The 14,107-nt window shown below is 36.9% G+C and overlaps 1 protein-coding gene across 2 annotated transcripts in view; it reads left to right on the forward strand.

Annotated features, from left to right (window-relative positions):
• LOC149578667 (uncharacterized) overlaps positions 1-13,510 on the forward strand; it is a 37,957-nt gene extending 24,447 nt beyond the window's left edge. Inside the window, exons 2-3 of one of the 2 annotated variants that reach the window (XM_089830906.1) lie at positions 11,759-11,825; positions 11,944-13,510. In XM_089830906.1, the coding sequence (XP_089687032.1) occupies positions 12,062-13,294 (1,233 nt within the window). In that variant the 5' untranslated portion in view covers positions 11,759-11,825; positions 11,944-12,061 and the 3' untranslated portion in view covers positions 13,295-13,510. The remainder of the gene's footprint in view (positions 1-11,758; positions 11,826-11,943) is intronic. The other variant, XM_089830903.1, reaches the window with a different exon arrangement.
• The last annotated feature ends 597 nt before the right edge of the window (positions 13,511-14,107 follow it).

Consider the following 14,107-nt stretch of genomic DNA (forward strand, 5'->3'; position numbering starts at 1 on the left):
CTGGGGCATGTTGGGATGACAGTACGCCTAGACGAGTTTTCAGGACACGGGGAGAATGGGCTTCATTTTGGGGATGACAGGGGTATTAAAATAACCTTCATGTTTCCTTTTAATGCTCACTATTGTATCTTATTATATCTCTGTAAATATTAGAATGTTTCTAATATTTAGTATAGTCTAGAATAAAATGTTCCTATTCTATTCGACTCTCCTCTTTGTATATATAGATCAGTTTGATCTCTGATTAATTTATTCAAATTTTCCGCCATTTACATTTGTAACATGGTATCAAAGCTATTGCTTCAAATGGTTTTGAATAGTTTATAATTTCTTTCAAAATTATCTGCTCTAAATTTCGAAATTATTTCTGCCATTTTCTCTACAACCCGTCTAGGGTTTCTGTTCTGAGAAATCTGAAATTCATTCTGCAAATCCCGAGTTCACGTTTTTTAAATCGCAGGTTTCTTTGGCTCACGTCTGATCTTCTACAAATCGCGGGTTTCTATTGTCGTTTTTCTACAACTCGCCGTTTTTTTGCAACTCGGCATTTTGTGTGAGTGAAAACGTGTTCAATCCGCCCTTATCTGCCTGGATCCGTCTATCTCAAATCCGCTTGTTCCAAAATCTGCCTATATCTGCCATTTTTCTTGCAAATCTGACCTTCGAAGCTGCCGACTAGGTTTTTGCTCGAAACCCTAGTTTTTTGACCTCCAAAAATTTTCTGATCACATATTCTTGGTGGGTTTTTTGAAATCTCAAATGGGTCTTCATCAGATTTTTGTGGGTGCCTCGTTTTTTGTGCCTCGATTTTCGAGCCAGCGGATCCAAATTCTGACAACACTTTATTTCTGGGTTTTTCGAGCTCTTTTCTGGGTACTCCAATTTTTTTGGGTCTTTAATTTTCTCACCTCGAAGTTTGTGCCATTTGAAATATTCACATATTATAAGCATCTGTATCAACAGCATCAGAAGTCGGACTCAATTAAACAGTACGCCAATGCTACCCAACACTCAGAGCAGAAAGAATCTATCTACCATGCCTTTATGGCCAGCATACCTGCAAATCATGTGAAATCTTCTGCCTGTTACATCGATTCTGGTGCCTCCCGACATTTCACTCATAGGCGTGATTGGTTTGTTGAATTCACTCCCTATTCTGACTCAGTAATCTTTGGAGGCGGTGAAGAATACAATATTGTCGGCAAGGGCAATGTTCAGATTCAGACTAGAGGAAGAAAACTCATGTTTCTCAATGTATGTTATGTTCCTGGCATGAAACATAATCTTCTGTCTGTTAGTCAGATTATAAAGCACTCCCCTCAGTTGGATGTCGTTTTCAGTGGAAATAAGTGTTCGATTATTGATCGTGCTTCTCGCACTACCCTTGCTTCCGGTCTTGAGGATCATGGTATTTATAGGCTTGTAGATTCAGGCGATCCCTTAAGCATGCCTTCATCGCCGAATCATCCGCTCCCAACAGTCTCTGGCATCAACGATACGGTTATCTAAACATTCAATATCTAGCACAACTTGCTTGAGATAATTTAGTCCATGGCCTACCTAATATTCAGACCCAGAACCATCGCGTTTGCGGAGCTTGCCAAGCAGGGAAGCAACATAGGACACCATTTAAGAATGGTAAAACATGGCGGGCATACAGAGTACTCCAGCTAGTCCATTCTGATGTATGTGGTCCTATGAATGCTCCTTCTATTACTGGGAACAGGTATTTTTTACTCTTTGTGGATGATTTCAGTCGCAAAATGTGGGTATATTTTCTTAAGCAAAAATCAGATGCCTTTCTTGTATTTCAGCAGTTTAAAGCTCTAGTAGAAAAAGAGTCTGGTTCCTCCATCCGTACTCTTAGGACTGATAATTGGGGGGAATTCTGTTCTTCTGCTTTCTCTGCCTTTTGTACTACTCATGGCATTAGACGTTAGTTCACCACACCTCACACCCCTCAGCAAAATGGTGTTGTAGAGCGTCGAAACCGTACCATCACAGAAATGGCTAGGGCTATGCTAGAACATAGAAATGTTCCCAGAAAATATTGGGCAGAAGCAGTATCCACAGCTGTCTACCTTCTTAACCGGTCACCCACCCTTGCAGTTAATCATAAGACTCCTGAGGAAGCTTGGTCTGGTCGCAAACCTAGGATCAACCATTTGAAAGTTTTTGGCTCTTTGGCATATGTATGGATTCCTGATGCCAAACGCACTAAGTTGGATTCCAAAAGCCAGAAACTTATGTTTACAGGATACAGTCACACACATAAGGCCTACAGACTGATTGATGTAAATACTGATCGTTTAATCTTCAGTCGTGATGTTGTGTTTGATGAGGAATTTGGACCATTTCCGCTCTCTGACTCCCCACCACATTTCGAGATTCAGTCTTCAGCAATCTCTGACTTAGGTTCTTCTATTTTATATGAGTCATCTGATGCTACTGATACACCACCTCAGTCACTTCCAGATAATAAAACTCCTGCTCCTGCTTCTCCTCCAGCTATTCTGACAGCATCTGATATTAGCTCCTCGACTCTTCGGCCAAAATGGTGGGCTCAAACGCTTAGTGATCTTCGTCCTGATGAACTCATTGAGGGTAGAACCTCCAGAAATAAGAGCCTTTAGCACAAAACAGTTAAATATAGCTCTTATGGCCAACATCCACAGTATCCCTGAGCCCCAGATATATGCAGAGGCCAAAGGAATTCCAGAATGGGAACAAGCAATGGATTCTGAGCTTCAGAGTCTTCAAAAGAACCACACTTGGGTTCTTTCAGATCTTCCTCCTGGGAAGAAACCCATTAGCTGTAAATGGGTCTATAAGGTCAAGTACCATGCAGATGGTACCTTGGACAAATACAAAGCTAGACTTGTTGCTCGAGGATTCACCCAGCGCGAAGGCATTGATTATGAGGAGACATTTGCACCGACAGCCAAAATGAGCACTATTCGCATTCTTCTTGCAATTGCAGCTCAGTATGGTTGGAAAGTTCATCAGATGGATGTGAAGAGCGCCTTTCTCAATGGTGAATTACAGGAAGAAGTCTACATGACGCAGCCCCCAGGTTTTAAGGTTGCTGGTTCAAAACACAAAGTATGTAGACTCCAGAAGGCCCTCTATGGTCTTAAACAGGCCCCTAGGGCTTGGTACATAAAGATTGATCATTACTTGGTTACTCAAGGATTTCAGCGTAGTCCGTCAGACAGTAATCTGTGTATTAAACACTCTGGTAATGATATTCTTTTTCTTGTTGTCTATGTGGATGATTTGATCATTACTGGAAATTCAGAACATTTGACTTCAGAAATCAAACAGGATCTATGCAGAACTTTTGATATGACAGATCTCGGATTGCTTCATTATTGTTTAGGTATTGAGGTTTGGCAGACTGACAACAGCATTTTTTTGTCTCAGTCCAAGTATGCCAGAAGTTTGCTTGATAGGTTTCGAATGCAGGATTGCAAATCTACCTCCACTCCTATGGAGACTGGTCTGAAATTGTCCGCACAATTTGTTTCTCCTCCTGTAGATGAAACACTCTTCAGGCAGCTAGTAGTTAGTCTCATCCACCTTACTACTACTAGACCTGATCTCAGTTTTGCAGTCAGCTACATCTCACGGTTCATGACAAACCCCAAGATTGATCATTGGATTGCAGCGAAACGTGTGTTACGCTATGTACATGGTACTTCAGATTATGGTCTTCTTTACACAAGGAGTACTACTCCTCAGCTCAGTGGATTCATTGATTCCGATTGGGCCGGCTCAGTTGATGATAGGAAATCTACTTCTGGCTATGTGTTTAGTATCGGATCTGCAGCAGTTACTTGGACCAGTAAGAAGCAACAGGCACATGCACTCTCCTCTACAGAAGCAGAATATAGAGGAGCTGTCAAGGCAGCTTGTGAAGCAGTTTGGCTCCGGCAGATGCTTGCAGATATGCATATTCCTCAAGTAGGTCTGACTTCTTTGTTTTCAGACAATCAGGGCGTACTCAAACTTGCCAAGAACCCAGTGTTTCATGAACGAACCAAGCACATCGAGCTTCATTGCCATTACATCCGACAATTAGTAGAAGATGGATCTATTCAGTTACGCTATGTTCCTACCTCAGAGCAATCAGCAGATATTTTCACTAAACCCCTTGGTCCTGACAAGTTTGTTAAATTCAGGGGATCTATTGGTGTAGTAAATAGATTGAGCATTAAGGGGGGGTATTAAAATAACCTTCATGTTTCCTTTTAATGCTCACTATTGTATCTTATTATATCTCTGTAAATATTAGAATGTTTCTAATATTTAGTATAGTCTAGAATAGAATGTTTCTATTCTATTCGACTCTCCTCTTTGTATATATAGATCAGTTTGATCTCTGATTAATTTATTCAAATTTTCCGCCATTTACATTTGTAACAAGGGGGACGACAGCAAGGGGAGGATGGAGCAGGGAGGGGTGTAGTATAGTATACACATAGAACTTGAAATGCTAGTTATGAAACATACCAAATTAAAATACTCGAACATAGCAAAATTGGAACATGAACTAGAATCATCAAATATTCAACATAGTAACATATTACATACCCAATAATAACATTCAAAAATCAAAATTCGAATAGAAATTCAAGTAGCCATCCTAGTGGCGACATGGTTGCAGAATGACGGAGGTGGGGGGGTACTTGGGTACTCAAGTACTCGGTGCGGGGATGTCTTCGGGACGGGTACTTAGAGGTTTGGGAGGGGGGTGGAAGTCCCCATGTTACACTGTAAAAATTAAAATCGAGTGCCCGTTGGTCAAAATCGAAGTAGTTAAATTTGCTATCTTAGGAAAAAAAACTGCCCTCCATGGCGGTTTGTGCGTCACAATTACTTGTATACAGTATCTCAGTTACGAGGGCTTTATTTTTTGAGCCATTTTCTTCAACTTGGGCTAGAATTTTGCACTCTACATATTAATGGTGGAAGTGGTTTTTGATTTAGGTGTCTGAATTTTTAAAAATATTGAGTAATTCCTATTTTTACAACTTCTGGGGCCTTGTTCACTTCATATGAACTTTTTAGGTACATTTTCTTGAAAATGCATGATTTTTCCTGTATTTTAGTGTGATACTATCAGTTTGTAGTGATTATAATACAAAATTGCACTTTTAAGCACATTGCCTTATTTGGCTTATAATTGCAATTGTAATGCATAGATCTCAATTTGGTCTTTTGCATAGTGATCTGTCTATTGTAGCGTGATTGTAGTGATTGTAATCATTGAAATGGAAAGTCAAAAAACAAACCTTCATTATTTTATTTGAGTTATATTTAAATGAAATGTTTTTTGATCTTTTTAGGAAGTTTTTAAAAATAAATTTCATTTTAGATAAGCAAATCTGGAAAATAGTTTTTGTCTGCTAGTCGAGTCCGTACTGGTCCCTCCATTCTTCCATGTGGTTGTCATCAGAGGCCAGTGTTCTTGTTTTCTTGGTAACATCCCAATTGGAGGCATCTTTAATGGTCAACTGTCTTTTGGTGTAGCTTCTTCATTGTGTTTCTAGATTTGCATCATTGTTGTAATCTTTTGTATGAGATATGTTGTAAACACACTATCATAGGGTGCCACAATCTTCACTGTACTTTATTATTCCAGTTTTCATGTAGTCAGTCAATCAGGATCTATGTTGCAAGACTCAATGCACGTCTCTAGTCAAGTTTAAAATGTATCAGTTTGTAGTTTACAAGTATCCAGTTGATGCTCATACAGTTGTCTCCTTGATTCTAATCTCATTCCTATTGCGGTGTGATTTTCCTTAATAGTTCTTTATTGACAGATTCTATGATGGTGCTTTGACATGCTTGGTGTAGCTTTAGCTCTCTTTCTTCCCAATGGGAGAAATGTTGATTGACATCATTGGATCATCTTCAGCATTCTTGAAATTCTACATCATGGAGGCCACTTGACTTTTCCTCTCTCTTATGAGGGGGACTCTTTCTTCACATGGAGCTTTGTCTCTCTCATCATTGAGAGCATTTGATAATTTGATCTCTCTTTTAGGGAGAAGTTTTTTCCCACTGGCTTTTCTCCCTTTGTTTGTTTGTGAGAGATTGCAATGCATTTGTACATGGGTACCTAATATGGCCTAGTAGTCAAGACCCATTTTGCATTGTATGCATACATCTCCCTAAAGGAGGGATGGCGGTGGGGGTGGGGGTGGATTGGTGTGTTTAACTGTTGTATCTAAGTTCTAAACACATATGTACTTAAATTTACTAAGTGAACACATAGGAACATTCCCACTTTTTGTGGTATTATAACATTATCACTTTTCCTCCTTTAGATGGTGATCTAACTTTAGTGGATTAGTTGGACAATCACCTTTCCACCCTGAAGGGTTATCCACCTTTAGTAGACATTTGACACTTTCATTGCTCCACCTTTGGACGGTGATCCACCTTTAGTAGGCATGTCGCACTATTACTTTTCCACATTAAGTGGGTGATAAATTATTACTTTAAGTATCATATCATAAGATTAAGAAACTTGTCATAGTCTTATACTTTCCTATGTCTCACCCTGACCTACTTAACCAAGGGGTCTCCCTTGTACTATCAATTTAGTCTATATTGCATTCTTGATGAGAATACAATTTATTCTTGTCATATTGATTCACTTTTGTTATTGTGTTTTCCTTGAGTCCTCTAGATCTTGGGTGGCTGTCTCTATAGCTAAATCTGACAAGATCCTCATGAAGGAACAGTATAGAACTTTACATTAATATTCCTTCAAGTTCTATGAAAATCTCTCATCGACCATCATTCAGAAACATCTATCATACATTCCTTATGGTATGCTGGTTCTCTAGTTATGTCATACACATTAAAGTTCTGAGAATAAGTAGATCAATTGAGAAGGTTGCAGCACAATCACTGTGATAGTCAAATCTGATGCAAAAGATAAAACAATTGGTTGAGATTTGATGCATAAACTTTGTCCAGTATTACATTAATAATAGGGGTAAGAGGAATTTATAATAAAGTAGTCCACACCAATGAAGTTGACCATCGGCAGAAGATATGGTCTGATACTAATGAAATGTGCACACTTTGTTCAAAATGTAGACTTACAATGGTTATTATCAAAACTGTAGACGAACAGTGTGATGTTGTGTCTACAGATAAGTCCTGAAATAATATTTGTTGGAAGAAGACCTTGGATATGTTTAACTGTTGTACCTAAGTTCTAAACACATCTGCATTTAAATTTACTTAGTGAACACACATGAACATTCCCACTTTTGGTGGCATTATCACATTATCACTTTTCCACGTTAGGTGGGTGATAAATGATTACTTTATGTATCATATCATAAGATTAAGACACTTGTCTTTATGCCTTCCTATGTCTCGCCTTGACTTACTTAACCAAGGGGTCTCCCTTGTAATATCAATTTAGTCTATATTGCATTCTTGATGAGAATACAGTTTATTTGTGTCATATTGATTCTCTCTTCTTATCATGCTTTCCTTGAGTCCTCTAGATCTTGGGTGACTATCTCTATAATTAAATCTTACAAGATCTTCATGAAGGTATAGTATAGAACTTTACATTAATATTCCTTCAAGTTCTAAAATTTCTCAGTGACCATCATTTAGAAACATCTATCATACATTCCTTATAGCATGTTGGTTCTCTAGTTATGTCATCATACTCGTTGAAGTTCTAATAATAAGTATATCAATTTAGAAGGTTGCAGCATAAGCACTGTGATAGTCAAATCTGAAGCAAAAGATAAAACAATTGGTTGAGATTTTAAAGCAAAAACTTTGTCTAGTATTACAATAATAATAGAGGTAATAGCAATTTATAATAAGAGTAGTCCACACCAATGAAGTTGACCATCGGCAGAAGATAAGATCTGATCTTAATGAAATGTGCACTCATTGTTCAAAGTGTAGACTTACAATGGTTATTATTAAAACTGTAGATGAACAGTGCATTGTTGTGTCTACAGAGAAGCTCTGAAATGATATTTGTTAGAAGAAGACCTTGGATATGGCAGATACATATTTGTTGGACATGGCTCCTTGTATCACTTCTTACAAACACCAGATGTTTAAAAAAAAGTATAACTACATTGTAATGCCCCTTTTTGGGATATTCCTGATTTTTGCCTTAAAAACAATAATAATTACTCAAAATTGATAATAGCTTTATCAAATATTGAGAGTTTAAGATAATATTTAGAACCCAGACTTTATCCCAGTAGGAAATACAATTAATGAGGCCTTCAACAACTTCTCCATAGAATTAGCAAATTTTTTTACATGAAAATGACTAAAAATTGCTTTTTTAGTGTTGTTAATCAAAAATTTTTTGGAGCATGGAAACCTTAAAAGTTGCACATTTTTCAAAAACAATTCCAAGGGCACTTGCATTATTCTAAGCACAGTATAACAATGGGCTAAAATCAGCCTTTGGAGAACAATATGAACTGAGCAGACTACAACAAAATAAAACAAGGGTATACAACTCTAATGCATTGGTGTTGATAAGCATCCATTAGCTATCAGCAATTATTGCTTTTAAAGTGCTTGGAAATGATTGCATTGCACTTGATTGGATTTTGGGGAGAAAAATATGCCATTAGAGGTCTAGAAAATGCAAATTCACTCACAATAAATAAAACCTGATGTAAGTAAGTTTTTATTATCTTTTTTTCTTTTAAAATAATATGCAAGGTTTATTGAGCAATAATGATGTGCATTTAATACCATCTTTTATCATACATTTCAATTTAAGCATACATCAAATGGGGAGAACAAGGAATATGACATTCATCTTGTGGGACAGTCAGGATGGTATACATCCAAGGTTGGCAGAAAGGAAGCATTTTCAGGGCTTTATTTTTGCTTGAGAGTTTCCTGCATCTACACTACTCCCGTGCTCATTTAAAATAGTGACCATGGGACAGCAAGACCAATGTATTTCGGATAAAGTGACATCTCCAGAACTTCTAATTCATTAACAGTTAAGAAACCAAAACAACTTTTAAGCAACCTTTATCAATACATGTCTGATAAAAATGGTTGTTTGTTTAGTTAGTAGAAAGCTAAGACAAAACTCACTATGTCACTCTTGCCCCCCTTCCCCCCCACCTCAATGCCTTTGAGGCCTAACAAATGCATGGCAGTAATTAGAATCATTACTAAAATCTCCATGTTACATGGAGTTCCCTGATAGGTTTCAAAGACTGGGAAACCAGGTGCCTAAAGTGTCGGGATGATGGTGCAAATTGATGCAGGAGCATCCAAAGTGTAAGAGCATTCTTGCATTACCCAAAAAAAACATTGTCTAGTTTTTCAAATAAGGGTCATCTTTGGGAAGACTAACTATTTTTTGGGTAAGTTGATCATTTGAGCATGGATTGTTCCAATTGCTTCTCTGGAAGCTCATTTTGGATATATAAGCCTGCCGGTAAAGTTCCATGGCAAGATCAAGTTTGGTTTTGAAGATATTGAATTTTCTATTTTGGTGGGGTGGTACAAAAACTTCAAACTAAGTTTTTAAGGCCTTGGAAGCTTCGAAAAGGGGTCAAACTTTGCTTGGTTGGCACTTCATAACTCTAGGGTTGCAGGGTGCTGCAAGAGGTTTGTGAGAAGTGGTTATGCTAGTCAATCAGGTTCACAATTTACAAAATAAGGCCCTTAGAAGTTTCACAACTTTAGTAGAAAAATAAAATTCCCTTTGAATACTCCAATGTGTGTCAAAACCTGTTTGAGGCATATTCTTGGCATATCTCAATGTAGGAAAAAAGTAATATAGAGATGGTTGGCCTCCAAAAGGGGGGTTACAATCTCAAAACCTTCTAGGGATTCCCAATATAAAGATACAAATAGGGGTTACTGGTAGGAGTTCTAATGGTGCATATGGTGGCTCTGACTTGCAGATTATTGCAAGGAAACTGCCAATGTGGCTTAACATGTTTTTAATCTAATATTGTAATGTCATTTTATTGAAGGTAATAGAAAGCAAGTGTTCTTGTTACAATTTCCAAAACCTTCTAGGGATTCCCAATATAAAGATACAAATAGGGGTTACTGGAAGGAGTTTCAATGGTGCAACTGCATATGGTGGCTCTGACTTGCAGATTATTGCAAGGAATCTGCCAATGTGGCTGTAACATAATTTTTTTCCTGAATATTGTAATGTCATTTATTCAAGATAATAGAAAGCAAGTGTTCTTGTTCTTGCAATTTTCTGTTTATTTCTCTGTTGTGTTGTGTGTGTTTGGGTTAGTAAGGGGAGTACTCTTAGTCACAAATGCATATAGTACTTGAAAAGTAGTTCTGAAAAGATGATAAAATATAAAAATATAAATGAAACTTTGGCATACTTAGTAAAATTTAAACTACTAAACCTTAAAAACATTGCAATGATTATATTGGGTTAGTAAGGGGAGTACTCTTCACAAATGCATACAGCACTTGAAAAGTAGTTCTAAAAAGATGATAAAATATAAAAATACAAATGAAACTTTGGCATACTTCGTAAAATTTAGGCTACTAAACATTAAAAACATTGCAATGATTATATTGAACATTGACAATGGTGGGTGGAGGTTTGGGGATTGATCCCTTAGCAAGGTCAGGGGACAGCTACCCTCATGGGGATCTAGGGATAAAGCTCCTAGTGGGCTTAAGGTAGTGCAAATTAAATCCTTCCAAACCACACAAATTTTCATGGTGAATGTCATTTTCAAAATTTTGTCGCTTTCATATTGCAACAGAAAGTCTATGCTAATTCTAAAACTTTAGGAGTGATTTGAAACAAGAAGAGAGGTTAGATCAATCATTAATGAAGTCTTTTCTGAGTGCTCAGAGTTTGGATGAAGCCCATAGACAGACAGGGTTAGAGTTTGTGGCACATAGATTGAAAACAATTTTTGAATTTCAAAAAATATCAACTTTTTCATTTTCTTGCTATGGGGCATGCCTAGGAGTATTGGGCAATAGTTGGAGTCACTTGGACATCTTGGGGACCCAAGCTATCTGCAAACTAGGGGGATGGCCTAGAAATGCATCCATGTGGAACACTATATATCCTCAAAGCAAGAACAATGGGCTTCTAACATGTGGTGCATTTGTTCAAATCCTCAGTGGCTTCAAATCAAACTTAATTTGAACATTTTTAACATCTGATCCAAATTGGCCTATTTTCAACCAATTATTTGAATTCAATCGTCATCCACAGGTAGTAGTATTAACAGCTCAAAGTTATGAACTGCATCTGAGAATAGAGAATGTGTGGAAAGGCTTTTAATGAGAACAAAGATAATGTCCAGAGTGGAGTGAAGGCACATTTCAATTAGACAGATTTCTGAGCTTTATATGTTTACACAAATATTTTAGTAATCTATTTTTTCATTATAAGCATGTTCAAGAGGCTCAAGTTTTGTTGCTATTGATTTTGCAATTTCACATACTTGACTCTAGCTTATTAGTATCCTTACTATTATGCACACTGAATTCTCGCTATGCTTGGATTATATATTTCCTAACTTTTAATATTCGTTTTCTTTGAATCTAAGGTTATGCATTCATAATCCAGCTATTCTTGTTTATTCTAAAATATCTTCATGTAATGTTCTGTTTCAGTGAAATACCAAGGGTTGGTATTTTGTTCATTCTTGGCAAGCTATCATCTATTTTCTAATGATTAAACTTAATCCAGTACCTAATTGTTTATATGTTTGTTTATTGTCAGCATGTACACATTGCTGGTCAACAAAACTATAACTACAAAAGCAAGATTCTTTTTCACATTGAACTAGGTGTAATTTGATGCAAATGTCATGCAGGGTCTTTCTTTATGGACTGTAATCAGGCTTTAGTATGCAGTTTTTGCTTCATATTAATTTGGATTGCTTGCCATTTGTATGTGAATTACAGCAACGATTATTTGCATCAATTGGAATAGACACAGATAGACCGACCTAGACGAATCATTTTGATAGTTGTATTGGCAAAGGAGGAGAGAAAGTGAAGTGTGATTCTGGAACCTGTAGACATGGAAGTAGAGAGTCAAGATAGAGTTCCTGAGCATGGAGAAACGAAGGACAAGGGGAAGGACACTGATCACAATCAGGAAAAGAACAAAGAAAAGGCAAAGGATAAAACAATAGATACAGAAAAGAATGCTGATTACTTGAATGAGGATAAAGAAATAAAGAAAGAAAAGAAAAAGGATAAGACCACAGATAAGGAGAAGAAGAAAGACAAAAAAAAGGACAAGGATGGTGCTGAAGAAAAGAAGGGCGAGGACAAGGAGACAGATCAAGAACAGGAAAAGAAGAAAGAAAAGAAAAAAGATAAGACCATGGAAAAAGAAAAGAAGGAAGACAAGCAAAAGGACAAGGAAAGCGGTAAAGAAAAGAATGACGAGGACAAGGAGACAGATCATGACCATGAAAAGAAGAAAGAAAAGAAAAAGGATAAGACTCTTGGCAAGGAAAAGGACAAGGACAGTGCTATAGAAAAGAATGACGAGGACAAGGAGATAGATAACAACCAGGAAAAGAAGAAAGAAAAGAAAAAAGACAAAGAAAAGAATGATGAGGGCAAGAGCGAGGACAGAGAAAAGAAAAAAGAGAAGAAAAAGGATAAGGATAATGGTGAGGATAAGAAGGGAAAGGGTGGAGATGAGGACCAGGAAAAGAAGAAAGAAAAGAAAAAAGACAAAGCTGCAGATAAGGAAAATAATGGTAAGGGTGAAGATAAAGAGAAGAAATACAAGAAAAAAGATAAGGATGGTGCCAAGGAAAAGAAGAAAGAGGGAAAAGATGCAGATGAAGACCGAGAAAAGGGTAAAGAAAAGAAGAAGGATAAGATCATGGACAAGGAAAAGAACGCTGAGGACATAGGAGAGGATAAAAAAATGAAGAAAGAGAAGAAGAAGGATAAGGATAATGCTAAGGAAAAGGAGGACAAGGACAAAGATCGGGACCATACCATGGAAAGAGATATAGGGACTCTGGTTGAAAGTGGAGAGAACAAGAAAAGAAAGCACCAAGATAAGGCTGAAGTTAAAAAAGAAAAGGACAAAGGAAAAAGTGGAAATTCAGTCGACAAACTGAGAAGTAAGTTGGAGAAGCTGGATGCCAAGATGCAGGTAATTTTGGCAGAGAAAGCAGAAATATTGGAGATACTGAAAGAAGCTGAGCAAAAGGAAATGAAAAATCCTCAGATCAATCCAGTGGAAAATGTTACTGAAAAATTTAAAGCGGCAAACTTGGTCGATTAAGCCATTATTTAATAGAGGGAACTTCAAACAATGACAGAAATGCCTTTGAGAAGAGGTGTAAATGACTGAAAAAACAATGGTAATCTAACTCAGTAGTGGATCAAAAATAATTTGGCTAAGTGTCATATAGACCCTGTAATTATTGGAATAATTGATTATTCTTAGCCATCTCTGAAATGTAAATGCAAAAAAATGGCAATCCTTGTTTGCTTCAAAGTTCTGTAGCATTAAAGTTTTTCCATTTTCTTCTTTGGACTTTGAATTGTTCTGTTATATAATCTGGAACAGAAGTAATTGCAGGTATACACTCAACTGAAACTACTAATTTTTGGGAGCTAACTATTGACGTCATGGATGCAATACATGTGAAAATTATTTTACTTGCATTCTGGACCTGAGATGAACTTGAAGAAGAATTTTTAAGCATAACATATTTTTTATAAGACCGTCATCCTTGTCATATGCTATTTTTGTTTCGCACAAGGCACATTTAAAACAAAGTTTCTCCAGGTTTGTTTCAATATGCATTCTTCCATTTTTAAGGTAATTTATAAAAATCATTTATGCATTACTGTGCAGTGCCTGCGCTTATTTATTAAATGGCAAAAACTCAAAACATGTCTAACTATATAGACAAATGGATATATGTGATTGATTCTGTAGGTAGAATTGTGTGCACTTAAAGTTCTGATATTTTTTGGCGTGTAGATCTTGTAATTGTAATGGATTTGGTAACTGCCTTTGACAAGACCTTTGAGAGTTCATGTCAAAAAGGAGAAACTCCAGTGTTGTTACCTCAGGCCGGCATAATTT

This window comes from Cupressus sempervirens, chromosome 1, assembly GCF_028749045.1.
Source record: "Cupressus sempervirens isolate cs-2001-9-10 chromosome 1, ASM2874904v1, whole genome shotgun sequence".
Lineage (NCBI taxonomy): Eukaryota > Viridiplantae > Streptophyta > Pinopsida > Cupressales > Cupressaceae > Cupressus > Cupressus sempervirens.